The sequence below is a fragment of the Hemicordylus capensis genome, chromosome 2, assembly GCF_027244095.1.
Source record: "Hemicordylus capensis ecotype Gifberg chromosome 2, rHemCap1.1.pri, whole genome shotgun sequence".
Lineage (NCBI taxonomy): Eukaryota > Metazoa > Chordata > Lepidosauria > Squamata > Cordylidae > Hemicordylus > Hemicordylus capensis.
Genome location: NC_069658.1, coordinates 392,815,882 through 392,829,024, shown reverse-complemented (window position 1 = coordinate 392,829,024; position 13,143 = coordinate 392,815,882). Strand labels below are relative to the sequence as shown.

Genomic DNA, 13,143 nt, shown 5'->3' with positions numbered 1-13,143 from the left:
AGTCAGACCATTGGTCTATCTAGCTCCGTATTGTCTTCACAGACTGGCAGCGGCTTCTCCAAGGTTGCAGGCAGGAATCTCTCTCAGCCCTCTCTTGGAGAAGCCAGGGAGGGAACTTGAAACCTTCTGCTCTTCCCAGAGTGGCTCCACCCCCTGAGGGGAATATTCTACAGTGCTCAACACTTCTAGTCTCCCATTCATATGCAACCAGGACAGACCCTGCTTAGCTAAGAACAAGTCATGCTTGCTACCACAAAACCAGCTCTCCTCTTTCCTGTTAGAGGGAACAGTGAAAGGGACATAGAGAGTTTGGGCCAAGAGAAATTAAGTCACCTGAGCTATGATTTGGTGTTAAGGCTAGGCAGGGGCATAGCTAGGGAAGAGGGGGCCTGTGTTCACCCATCTCCCCAGTGGCCCCTGAGAGTGAAGGAGATAATGAAGAAAATAGGATGGAGCTGGGAGCCCTGGGTTCTTTGAACCCATCTGCTCAATTATAGCTACACCCCTGTGGCTAGACAAGTAGAGGTGGGGCTGTGGGGGGGATCTGAAGAGAGACACAGAAAGGAAACAAAGTAAGACTTTGTTGACTGAAAGGAATTTACCTGCACTCGAGGGGAATAAGCTGAAGTTATGCACAAAAATGGGGGCGGAGAGACGAGGGACACGTTTGAGTCCAGAAGAGGGTTTTTGTTTGGAAGAAAGGAGTGAGGCTAGGACTAGAGAGAAGTGAGAGAGGGAGAAGGCAACATATTGGCCTAGCTTAGGAGAAACAGTTCAGCTGGGTGTAACACAGGGAGAGTGCAAAGCTGGTTAGAGAAAGAAGCATAGGGAGGAGAGCTGGACTGAAACCACAGCATGCGAGCTTCAGCCAGGTGCTATACTTTTCTTTATTGTGAAGAGCTCCTGGAATCATCATGAAGATGAAGGATGGGGAGCTCTTGGCATAGACCAAAAACCCCTGGAGGAGATGGCCTTCCTCTCTGGGTGTTCTGGGGTGGTTGTGCTCCTGCTCTGGGTTCACTGGAAGGGAAGGACCTGTGTTGCAAAGATCCTTGGGAGCGCACACATCCACAACTTTGCTAGTTCTAAGTCTTATCTTATATACCCCAACACTGAATGGAAGTGATAAAAGATTTCAATGGATTTCTATGCAGAGGTGCCTTGGTGGCAATGAGGGTACACAAAAGGATAATCTCTTTCTTGATGGATTTAATGTCTTTTTTGTTTGTTGTGAACATCTAAGATGGGACCAGCTTCTAGTCTCTTCTCTGTTGCTTCACAAATCTGGAGGGGAGCTACCCTTAATACTTAGTGGAGTTTTTGATTGCTTAGTCTGGGACCATTAGTGCTTCAGCTGGTGGGTCTGTGGGCAAAGCTCAATTTAAGGCTTTTTGTCTTTTAATAATTGAGAAGGAATCCTAATCTGGCGACTGCTCTTTCTTAGTTTAATCTTCTAATTTAGCAGGCATATTATGTCAGGAGCTGCCAGTCTAATATCCCAGTCTTCCCACAACCATTCCCCTAGAAGCGTTAAGCCTTTAAGACCAAGTAAGTTTGGGAATGAGCTGCCCCACCCCTCTGGCCCGCATACCAAGCCTCATTTTAAACTGAAGATTTTGCTTGGTCATTTCTGGTTCTGGTGCAAGGATAGAAGAGGGCATGATCTTGACAACCCCTTTTTCTCTACAGCTGCCTGTGCCTCTAAAAAATTGTATCCCTGAGGGTCCTGCAACCCTCAGGGACATATTTTCAGGAGGTGCTGGTGGCTGCAGAAAGGGGAAGAAAGACACTGAAAATTGCTCCATCTCTCCAAGTGGAGGCAGAGGCAGAAGTATTCCCCATATGGAACTCTTAGTTTGGATGTAGGCCAGTGCTGTTCATTCATACAAACTCTCTACACATGCATTATGTTCACCTTTTGTAATTTTCTCAACTAAACCACCCCCATGTGTTAAGTATTTTTTCCCATAGGGAAATACTGTAGCCCGTTTCTACTCTTGGATTTCAAAATCCTTTTCCTTTAAAAAGCATACCATGCAGTACCAGGCTTTTCCACTTCAGTCTTGATATTCATGATTTGTGAAGGAATATCTTGCCTATATATATTTTTTGAAAAATATGGGACACTCTTGAGCCATCTAGTCCATTCTGAAAGTGGGTTATGGAGCTTGGTGTTGTACATACCTGTTATGATTATGATTTGGAATAAGGAACATAAAAGCATACCATAGTTAACCTGCTATAGACTATTACATATACACAAAAGCATTGGTAATCTCATTCCACTTTTCAACAGTCAGGATGAACCCATTCACAGATGATCTTGTGCTCTCAAAAGGTAAAGAAATCACCTAAATTGAAGCTACTTGTGCAAAAGAGGCCCTTTACACTAGTTTTGCCAATAAATCAAAAGTTCTCCAAATGAACAAGACAGAGAACTAAAGATAATGGCAGTGCAAGAGTCACATCTTCATATTTATTATTTGTTTCATTTGGTTTTTTCCTTCAGTGTCATATGAAACATTACACATACTAACTTGTTCCTCAGATAATTTCATGGATCTCATGAAATAGATTATTGCTTATAAAAGCTTACTCTGTCAATAACCCAGTTCATTCTAAGTGGCTACCATACTTTTGCCCCGCAGGAGCAACAAACAGGATCATGCTTGCTTAAACCGTAAGTGATAGGAACAGCTGAAATACTGGAGTACGCCACCTTTCTCAGAGTGGGATGACTCCATATGCTTCTATCCAAACTCTCAAATTAAAGTCTAGTATGGTTTTAAAAACATGTATTCATACATTTAGGGTTAGACAAATGGTGTAGTTTACAAGATTTCACATGCTATCTGATTCAATTCAGATAAAGATATTTTGCAGAGTCAATGACTGATACACAAAGCGAACTGCTTTGTTTGCAGCAGGTTATGCATGGTATTTGTCCCCGAGGAAGCAAGACAGAAGCTCAACTGGGCAATCCTGGGCCTGCTGGCAAGGCTTATTCTTCATTGCAAGGACCAATATACTTTATAACACATTGACAAGCCTTCTGAGATATTCACAAGAGATGTAAGCTATATTCCTCTTTCAAGCGGTGAGTAAGAGCGGCAATTTGAATCAAATCCAGTTGTGGCCCATACACGTCTGTTTTTCAGACCTGCATGAAGTGCAGGAGGACTCCTTGTTGCACAGCAGTTAATCTGTTCAGGGGGCCTCTCAGTAAATGCCGTAAGTGGGCTCATCGCTGTCCCTGTACCTGTCCAGGTACCTCAGAGGCTGGCGGTGTGGAAACTTCTTCTGTGGGGCGTGGTATTTGGGTGGTCGCACGAAGTCAAATACTGGCTCCTTCATATCTGCAAGACAAGATATTAGTGTATCTCAAAGTTTACAAACACAGCAAGCACTAACCCTGAGCATCCTTCATCTTCAAGACATGACATTACTAGCACATTTCCTTGTTTTCTGACTTTTAATGATTTCTAATTTTTTTGTTTCAAATGCCTGTTCAGAATATTACCTTCTCTGATAAACTAAAAGTAAGTTCATCTAGTGACTCTTACTCAGGCTGATGCTGGTCCATGGTTACATTTTATTGCCCTGCATTTGTTCTGTTTGCGCTGCTCCAGACATCTTGAATGACCTTTCTAGAAACTGCTGGACGAGGGGTGGCAAACTAAGGCCCTACTGCAGATGTTGGTTTACAACTTCCATCATCCCGGGCTACTGGCCACTGTGACTGGGGATGATGAGAGTTGCAGGTTAACAGCTGGAGGGCCACAGTTTGACATCCCAATTCTAATCTCACGTCTATGCGTATGCATCATTGCCTGTGTGGCTCAGGGGATACAGAGTCAGTTGTTCATGTTATTCTTTATTGTCAATTTTATAGAGATGCTCGTATTAAGTTCATTGCTCCTCTCAAAGAATCATCCTGGCCATACAGATCAATTTTACTTGGACTTCTTGCTGTCAAATTTTAAATCTGTTACCTCTATTAATGTGGCCAAGTTTTGTTTTGTTGCATCCAAACTTTGTAGAGTTTGTATTAGCAACCTGAATATTTTGTAAATTATAAATGTATTATTTTAAATGTTAAGTTGGTCTAAGGACTGTAATAAACTTACCACCACTACATCTATGCATGCGTAATTGTTACAGCCAGGTGGTTTCTGAAATGATCTAGCTGCAGAATATGACCTCAACATAAAAGCTGATCTCTTCTGTAGAATTCTTACAATCTTAGGTTTGACTTTTGAAAAGTTCCAAATCTGCCTTGTTAGCACTGAAGAACTGGAAATGCAGGAGCAGATCCTGCTAAAGATTTGGCCCTTGTTCATGAATTCATCAGGAGATGCCACTGAAATAATGTGATGGAGGGATGATTCAACTGCCCTGCCATCCACCAGTCAGAGTGGGTGGAAATAAAGTGAACACCCGATTGTATTGATGATCTCCTGCAGGAAGTTACCTGAAGGAGTGAGTCTCTGCTTGGAAAGTAGCATGGGGTGTGTGTGTTCCCAAACTCTTCAGAAAACTCCTTTGTTCTATCTTTCCCCGTGGCTGTTCACAACTGTTTGTAGCCACTGCTTCCCCTTTTACTGCTTTTCAGCACCATCCCCACTGCCCCCAGGTTTCAGCCCATTTCCACTTATTCTAGCCAATCAGGGATCATATACTGGACATCACAAAGCTCTGGCTACACAGAAATGTGTTGATGACATCAGTGAAAATCAAGCCCACTGAGAAGAAATACTTGCTATACTAGTCATGTAGCAACTGAATTGGTTTTTGCTGCAACTCCTCCCTGCCACCAAGGGCCAATTTGATGTTACATCTTCTTCCCCACCACCATTTAATTATTTTTTACCTACTACATAAGAGGGGCTTGCACTGCTCTACCATGCAATTCCAGTGGCAGAGCACCATGACACAAGGACCTCATAGTCTCTATAAAATGAATGTTCCTTCCAGGTTTCAGGAGTTCCAGTCCTCTCCTCCTCCCTGCTGGAAACTGGCAGATATTCCAGATTCTTTAAACTCTCAAACTTAAGCTAGTATGCAGACCAAAGATATTACATACTTTCCTCATCAGTGAAACTTTGTGCAGTTGCAGGTTTTTTTTCTGTCCACAGTGTTTTAATCCAAAGTTCTGGAGACTTCGTATGTAGTTCATTACTTACTGAGAAGCTGGTGAAAGACTTGTGTAACAGAGTCATCCCACTGGCACTGGAAGAAGGCCAACCCTGCTGGTGTCATTTCGTTCTGATGCTTCTTGTAGAAGTCATAGGTCTTGAAGGTTCTCATCTTGAGGCTATGGCTGGGGGTGGGGTGGGGACAGGAATGCAGATGTAGTGGGTCCTTGCTGTTAGTCCTACCTACAATTATCATTGCCCTCTTCAAGTGACACCCAATTTTCTTCAGTGGACAAGAAACAGGATACATGAAAAAAGGATTGGGCCGTTACATTTGTAGGGTAGACATGCTCTTTCATTTAAGCAGGAAGTGTTCCCCACAAAAAAACAAGAAATTGTAAATCTTAAAGAGGGGGGGCGGGGCTAAGGATTCGATAATTCCCTTCACTCCCTATCCCAAAATGCTTCCATTCCCTAGACTCCTTGGGAGAAAGTGTTGATATTTGCAGTCATTTAAAACTACTCTAAAAATTTTAGTTTACACTCTTGAGAAGGAGGGAGCCATACAAAACTGGCTTGGGACCAAACAGCTTCTTGTTAGAGAAAAGGTGGCGTTGGCTAATTGTGCTTCTTGCTCCTTCCGTTATCTATCGAGGCAATTTTCCATATTCTCTCTCCCACAGACTTCTAAAGAAAAAACAGCTGCTAGAGACAACAACGGCAGTAGTGCAAAACACAGGCAGCTGAGACCTCTTTCCCTCGAACATGAAATTATTCAGCTAATGGAAAGTATGACGTGGCTTCCAGAAACACAAGGATGGGAGAGCGAAAACCAGAATTTCAAGCCTCTCTAGATATCCCTGTCTGTAGAAATAGCTTGTGGAAAGCACCTTTCAGTGTACTATAAAAGCAGCGGTACTGCCACATGAGTAACGCAATATGTAGCTCCACTCTGAAAGCACAGGGAGGGGAATACTGGATACTTGGGCTTAACTTCCTGTATTATCCAGGGTTATAATCTATACTACTGGTTCTACCTAATTGCCTGTTTCCACTAACAACTATATTACTATTTCTCAATGTGTTATCGAACACCATGATTCAAGCTGGGGATAGGAGCGAGGTGGAAAGATCATTTTGAGAGTCCTTAAAACTGAGTTAAGCTCCCGTACACACAAAGCAGGCAATCTGAGGAAACAGAACCCGGGCCAATTGTCTACAAGTCAAGTTTTCAGAGTACTGTGCAACAGAAGGGGTTTAATGTTCAAAATCTATTGCAGGGCTTTTTGTTTTGTGCAACAGCTTGCATTATTGCTGCTGTTACATTTTAAGTTTCAGAGACTACTGGACTGCTGATAGTCCTCCTTTAACAAATAAGTAACCTGCTGCTGTTCCAAAAGGAGACAGAAGTATCTGATGGTTCCACAGTAATTACACAACATCTGAAGAGTTACCATGGTGTTGGCCGCTTATCTTCATCAAAATCAATAGCCTGGTCTTGCTTGAAGAGAAGGAAGACAAAGCGGTGGTATCCAGTTCCTTTAGCAGGGAATGGAGGGAAGTAGTGACAAGTTTCCGCACCTCCTTCTACTTTATTACCTGGAATGTTTGTCCTGTTAAGGCAAAATATGAATCAAAGTCAACTTTGCTTGTATGGTTTCTGGAGCACCAGCTGTCATTACACATCTGAACAGGTACAGAATCATCCTTACTCTAAATAACCTTAACGGTTTGGGCCCTGGATATCTGAAGGATCACCTGCTCCCAAGGGTTTCTGCCTGCTCGAAAAGATCATCAAAAGGGGCTCTGCGTGCAGACGGTGAGAGAGGCTTGGTTGTCAAGCACACATGACAGGGCCTTCTCATTGTCCCCAGGCTTTGGAATGCTCTCCCGGCTGGAATCCGCTCCTCAGTCTCCTTGACAGTTTTTAGGAAAAAAGTAGGCATGGGGGGTGGCTCCCCACCCAGGCTTTTGAATGCAAGTATTGTTTTTACTGCTGCTTTAAGTATTTTTGTGTGTTTTATGTATTTTAAATGAGTTATTAATTTTTAAATAGATTTTTATATTTATATTATCTGTATTTCTGTATTTTAATTTTTGAGATCTGTACAATTATGCATTGTTTTAATTATATTGTAACCTACTTTGAGTTTATTTTAATGAAGAGCAGTATATAAATCGAATAAATAAAAGCCTCAGATGCCACCTACAGGATGGTGGCTGAAGGGGCTCAGTATAAAAAATCAAGGCTCTAGATTCATGGTTTTCAAACTGTGTTCCCAGGAGCACTGAGATTCTTCAGTGAAAAGTGCTGTAATGGCAGAGCAGATAATCTGGAAGACCACTTTATTAAAATTTTAATTCAGCTCCCCTTCCCCCCCCCAAAACAAGTAGTAATTAGCAACAGCTTCCCAATTGTACCTCTCTTGAATACTACACTGACATCTGTAACATTTAGCTATTTTGACTGCAGCTGCCCGGCTATTTTCAAGTCATCTATATCATTAAAGAAGTTAAAAGACGAATTCTTGGCATTATAGATCATATGCTTTGGATCACTGTGGTCACAAGTTTGACATTTGTTGCATAGAACAGAAAATCTGCAGGAAAGCAGAGTGGTAAGCTGATTGAAATTCAGCTACAAGTTTATCCCAGTTTGAAAAGACACTAATAGAGAGACAAGTTAGCAAACAATACTCACACCAACCAGTGGACATACTCCATACTGGTGTCAAGCAGGTGTCCATCTGTGTGCATAACACAAACTAAATTCAGCAATAGTTCTTGTACAGTTTGATAGTGCTTCTCCAGTGTAATTCTTGCCCCTGATGAGCCAGGCTTTTAAAATTATTATTATTATTATTAAGATCTCTAGGCTTCCAAGAGATGTTTCACTATAACATTTCCAAAAAAACACATTTTCAAAATACTTCAGATAAACATAAAAAGAATTCTTAAACATTTCTCTATAAATCCACTATTCTGCCCAGTTAATACATAAACAGAATTAGTGATAACAAGAAAGCTCCAATAATGATTTTTGCCATTTATCAATTTTATAACTTCTCAACAGATGTGAGAAATATTAGAATTATACAGCTGTTTATGGGCCCTATCACTATGGCACAATTTCATAATGGCTCTAACACCTCTGTTGTGGTAGTAGCATTTCTGTTGACAAGTAGCCTAGAAAAAAGCTTCCAATAATTATTTTTATTTTTTTATTGCTGAAAGGGGAAAAATCCACATTTATCACCACTCCAATTCTGATTCAATAAGCAACATTTTTTAAATCTTCTACACCTATTTGTTAATAGAACCACCACTGCCACACAGGGAATTTTAAGGCCACACATTAGAACTACAAACAATTGGAATTGTGCTCAAAAGTGACAGCCGAGGATCTCGGGAGTCTTCCTAAAGCAACTTACTTTTGTAGTGCAGAATGAGGAACTATCAAAGCCAAGCTGACCATGATCTCCTACTAAGGAAGTATTTCATAGCGATTACTTTGATTCAGATTAACTGTTCTGTAGAACTGAAACATGTTGCTATTCTACAAAAGAAAATTCAGTCTCTCTAGTCCCCCCCCCCCGAAATAATTTCTGCTGTTACTGGTGAATCTGTAGTTTAACCCTTCAGCAATAAAACATTTTTTTGCTCCGCTTCCAAGGCAAGAAAGCCTTAAAGAAACATCCTTCGAAGATTTTGTACTCACCCAGGTTTGTCAGCAAGAGGGTCCAGAGTGATCCTTCTTCTGCTTCAAATGAGACTTCAGGAAGGTTAAATGCCTAAACAGAAATATATAGCAGTGATTTTAAGGTGGCCAAGTGGTTAAGACATTTGCTTTTGGTCTTGAATATTATGGGTTCATTTCAATACAGCTAACTAGAACCAGACAAGTTATCTCATTCCCTTTTTGTTGCAAAGAACCCAGAAACTGGTACACCTTGCCACCATCAATCTGAAGAACCATAAAATGGCTACGGATGGACTTCTGATGTTAGCTAGTTCTGGTCCTTGGTCTACTTTTGAGTTCAATAAGATAGGTCATAAACCACACAAAATTCCAGTAAGAAGAGGGGGTGGGGAACACATAATATTACATCTGCCAATACAACAACAAGGACTGGCATGACTGAGGAATACAGGGCACAAGCATCTACCTCTATCACACCATCAATGACATTTAAACTCAGCAAACTATAATAAGAGTTAAAATGACATTCAGCAACAAGCTGTAGAAGATAGGGATGTGCATAGGTTTAGAAATAGAATTTATTTTCCCTCAAGCAACTACTAGATCTGTTTATATGTTTATATTTCATTTTACCATTGTCAGAGCCTATATTTCCTCTCTCAGCTTGTTGACTTGGAACATTACCTCTGTGGGGGTCACCACATTCCCATGATAGACTGGCATAATATGTTCCTCATCCTGGTTGTATTCTACCCTTAGAGGAACTATAGGAATGAAAGTAGCATTATCGAACAAATCCCTGTATAGCCCATAGTGTTCTGCCATGCGCTGCTTGTGGAACGGGCCACTGGTTCTCTCCCATTCAGCTCGGACATCCTCAAGTGGAATCAACACTGTAAGTGAAAACAGAGCACTAAGAAATATTGGGTGACTAAGCTCTTACAAATACAGAAGGAATAAATGTGGAGGGATGCGTGACAGAGAAAAACATACATGTCCCAAGACGAGATGCTCTTTCCAATTCCGCATTGTTGAAGTTCTGTCTCATTATAGCTTTTCTCTCCATAAGTGTTCGTTTTCGTGGTGGCCGAGTATAAGGTAGACTAATGTCTATTTTCGCTTCTTCATCTAGGGTGAAGAGAGGAGAAATACAAACTAAAATCCCATGATGTTACGTCTATACTTAGGCACAAACTCTATATGCCAGAGGAACTGTTCAGACATAATATTTTATGGTATAGTATAGACTTCCAAATTTCCACTTGCTTGCTAGAAAGTGCCCCGGGAGAACAGGCTCTGATCTAGATCCTCGGATTGCAGCAGGGTCCCTGCATAAACTGCACAGGCTCAAAAAAGGCCATCGGGTTTCTGTCTGCAGCACTAAAAATCTCTTGCTTTGCTTTCTCAACAAGGGCAGATCTGTTTCTATGTCAAGACAAACTGGTGGACTGTCAAGTCTTTTGCTGACTTTTTCCTGAATCTCCACCCCCAGGTGAGTCATAGGTAGTTCAGTGTTACAGGTAGGGATGTGCATGAAGCATACCGATGGAGCGGGGAGCAGGACCTTTAAACATGAGAAAAACAGATCCTTACCTGCTCCTCCGCTGCCCCACCGCATTTCTTGCTCCAGTACTCAGAAGTCTGTGCACGGCTGCTGCGCTGCACTTAATAGCCTGTGCACGGCGGCAGGATGCACATGCCTACTGGACATGCTGAATTGTTTTGTGCCCATCCCTAGTTACAGGCCAGTCTTAGGAATGTTTACTCTGAAGTACATCTCACTGCACTATTCTGCAGGACTTACTCTCAAGAGCACATACAATTCCAGCTCTGTGCATGCAGAAACTGAAAAATATATATGCTATTTATTTTATACCCTGCTTTACAAATATCTGTGCAAGGCAGCTAACAAAGTTAAAGTTAAACTACAACAAAATACATCAACATTAAAACTACAAGAAAAGCCAGGGAATAATTCATAATAAAAGTTAATCAATTAGAAGCCTTGCAAGAGAGAAAAGTTTTAAAAGCCCCTTTTAAAGAGAGGAGAGCAGGAGCTCGATCAGCTTTCCTAGGTAGGGAGTGCCAGTACCAAAAAGGTCGTGTCTCACCAAATCCAAGCAAGGCTTGCAACATCAATTTTAGTGCTTGGGTGATCCTTAAAGTAACCTGGTCCTAAACCATGAAGGGTGTTCAAGGTTAAAACCAGCATTTTAAATTAAACCTGGAAGTATAAACTGGTAGCCAGTGTAACTGGCATAATATGTGCAATTATTATTAAAACTGTATGGAAGGGGCACATAGAATGTATTTAGAGAACTTGTTCAACTTTTGAGAAAACAAGAAATATTCCAAGATTTGTACAAGGAAAATACCTATTTAGTTTTCTTATAGTAGGGGAAAGCTTAAGCCAGGCTTTAAACAGATGTTTTTGCCTCCAATAGAAAAATACAAAGTGTTTGTGTCCCCTCTTGCCTTGTACCTTGTTTTGGAGTGATGCATTTCTTGTAGGTCTGCCACCAGTTAGGTTTCTTGCTCTCTTTTTCTGCAGCCTTCCAGTAGCGAGTAAAGCTGCGGTACTTCTCCAGTGCCTCCAAGTTGCTGACATCTATATTTTCATTAGGCATTGGTCCCAGAGGTATCCCCAGTTTGCAGAGAACAGCTAAAAACAAAGTAGAATCATTCACTTACAAGTTCACCTCTTTTATCAGACAGCAGACCAATTCTATGCTCTGGCCTCTGCTATTCCTGTTTCAGTAACACTATCACAGGTAGAAAAAGGAGCAAGAGAGAAGCATAATCACTTTGGTTGATGGGTTTAAACAAATGTTAAAGCTGCTATGTCTCCATCACAAGCCACCTAATGGCACAGCAGGGAAATGACTTGACTAGCAAGCCAGAGGTTACCGGTTCAAATCTTCATTAGTATGTTTCCCAGACTATGGGAAACACCAATATCAGGCAGCAGCAATATAGGAAGATGCCGAAAGGTATCATCTCATAGTGCGTGGGAGATGGCAATAGTAAACCCCTCCTGTATTCTACCAAAGAAAACCACAGGGCTCTGTGGGCGCCAGGAGTCGACACCGACTGGACAGCACACTTTACTTTCATGTCTCCATCAGCACAAGCCCAACAGCTAGTGTAATAACAGCTCAATATCATATGGGGTGGGGGGAGCTAAAGGAAAGATTAAGAATCCGATTATGGATCAGTAAACTCATCAGCCTCATTCTTTAACTGCATAAAATGAGAATAGTAACACTACTGTATCTCAGAATAAGCCTAGACAACCATCAGATACAAGGGATGAAAGGCCAGGACCCAAAACATGTATCTTTAGATTCCTATCCTACAAAGTCTAGAGAGAGAACTCAGGCGACCGGGAATCCAACGGCAACTGAAAGCAACAAGGAAGCTATAAGTAAAAATCTGAAGGCGGAGGTAGTGGTGGTGGACAACAGCCTACCCCTCCCGCAGCGAATTTTAAGGACAAAGAGGGAGCCGCCACTTACCACTAGTACTAATAGGTCGGTTACTTCGCATTCCATGCAACACAACCCTGAGGATAGGCGCAACCATTTTCCCGGCACACCTTATGACGTCTCCCCTACTCTCCCTCTAGAAAGCCCCGATTACGGCAACTCACTCGTGGCGCAGTCCTAGTTGCGTCATCGGGACAGGTCTGTCTTCCGTAATGCCTGATTAATTAGTTTGGCCCTAAACTATCCCTATTCATAAGTGCATGTATATTTTACAGCATTCATCATATGGCACAGTAGTTAAGCGATTTTATTTTCCTAGGAAGAACAAGAAAGCATGTCAGCCTTGAAGTAAGATCTTGAATGGTATCAGCCACAGAGACTTATCAATCGCACAGACATTTCAAAATCTTTGAACCGCAGACAGCGAGGTGCCCCGCCCCGCCCGTCTCTAATAGGTCTCTGCCCCGAAGCACGACAGAGCTATCCTGTGCTTGTTAATTCAGAAATAATCCCCACTTTTTGATGGAGTTTGCTCCCGAGGAGGTGTACTGAGGATTGCAGCCTTTATGAGACCATTATCCTAGGCACACTTACTCCAGGTTAAGTTCACGCAACTCAGCAGCTGCAGCAAGACTTTACGGCTCCCTCCCCAGCGTACTCTCCACCCTCGAGAATACTCCATTGAATGCAAGTACGCCTTGTGATCTTTCCATTCCAACAGTGTAAAATCAATCTCAAATCAAACCAGGGATGTGTGTTACTCTAGTTGTGGTCTCTTCTATGCAGCCAAGATGAAAAGCTAGGCTTTCAGAACTGGTTGAAC

At 41.9% G+C, this 13,143-nt stretch overlaps 1 protein-coding gene across 1 annotated transcript; it reads right to left on the bottom strand.

The window, feature by feature from the left end:
• Window positions 1-2,448: 2,448 nt before the first annotated feature.
• MRPL38 (mitochondrial ribosomal protein L38) lies at window positions 2,449-12,495 on the bottom strand. The gene is made up of 9 exons (XM_053295802.1): window positions 12,351-12,495; window positions 11,318-11,497; window positions 9,829-9,963; window positions 9,520-9,728; window positions 8,854-8,926; window positions 7,837-7,882; window positions 6,590-6,748; window positions 5,184-5,320; window positions 2,449-3,356 (listed from the first exon to the last, which is right to left on the bottom strand). Exons 1-9 carry the CDS (start codon window positions 12,415-12,417, stop codon window positions 3,220-3,222), a joined length of 1,143 nt encoding a protein of 380 aa, XP_053151777.1. The 5' UTR covers window positions 12,418-12,495; the 3' UTR covers window positions 2,449-3,219.
• Window positions 12,496-13,143: the final 648 nt, after the last annotated feature.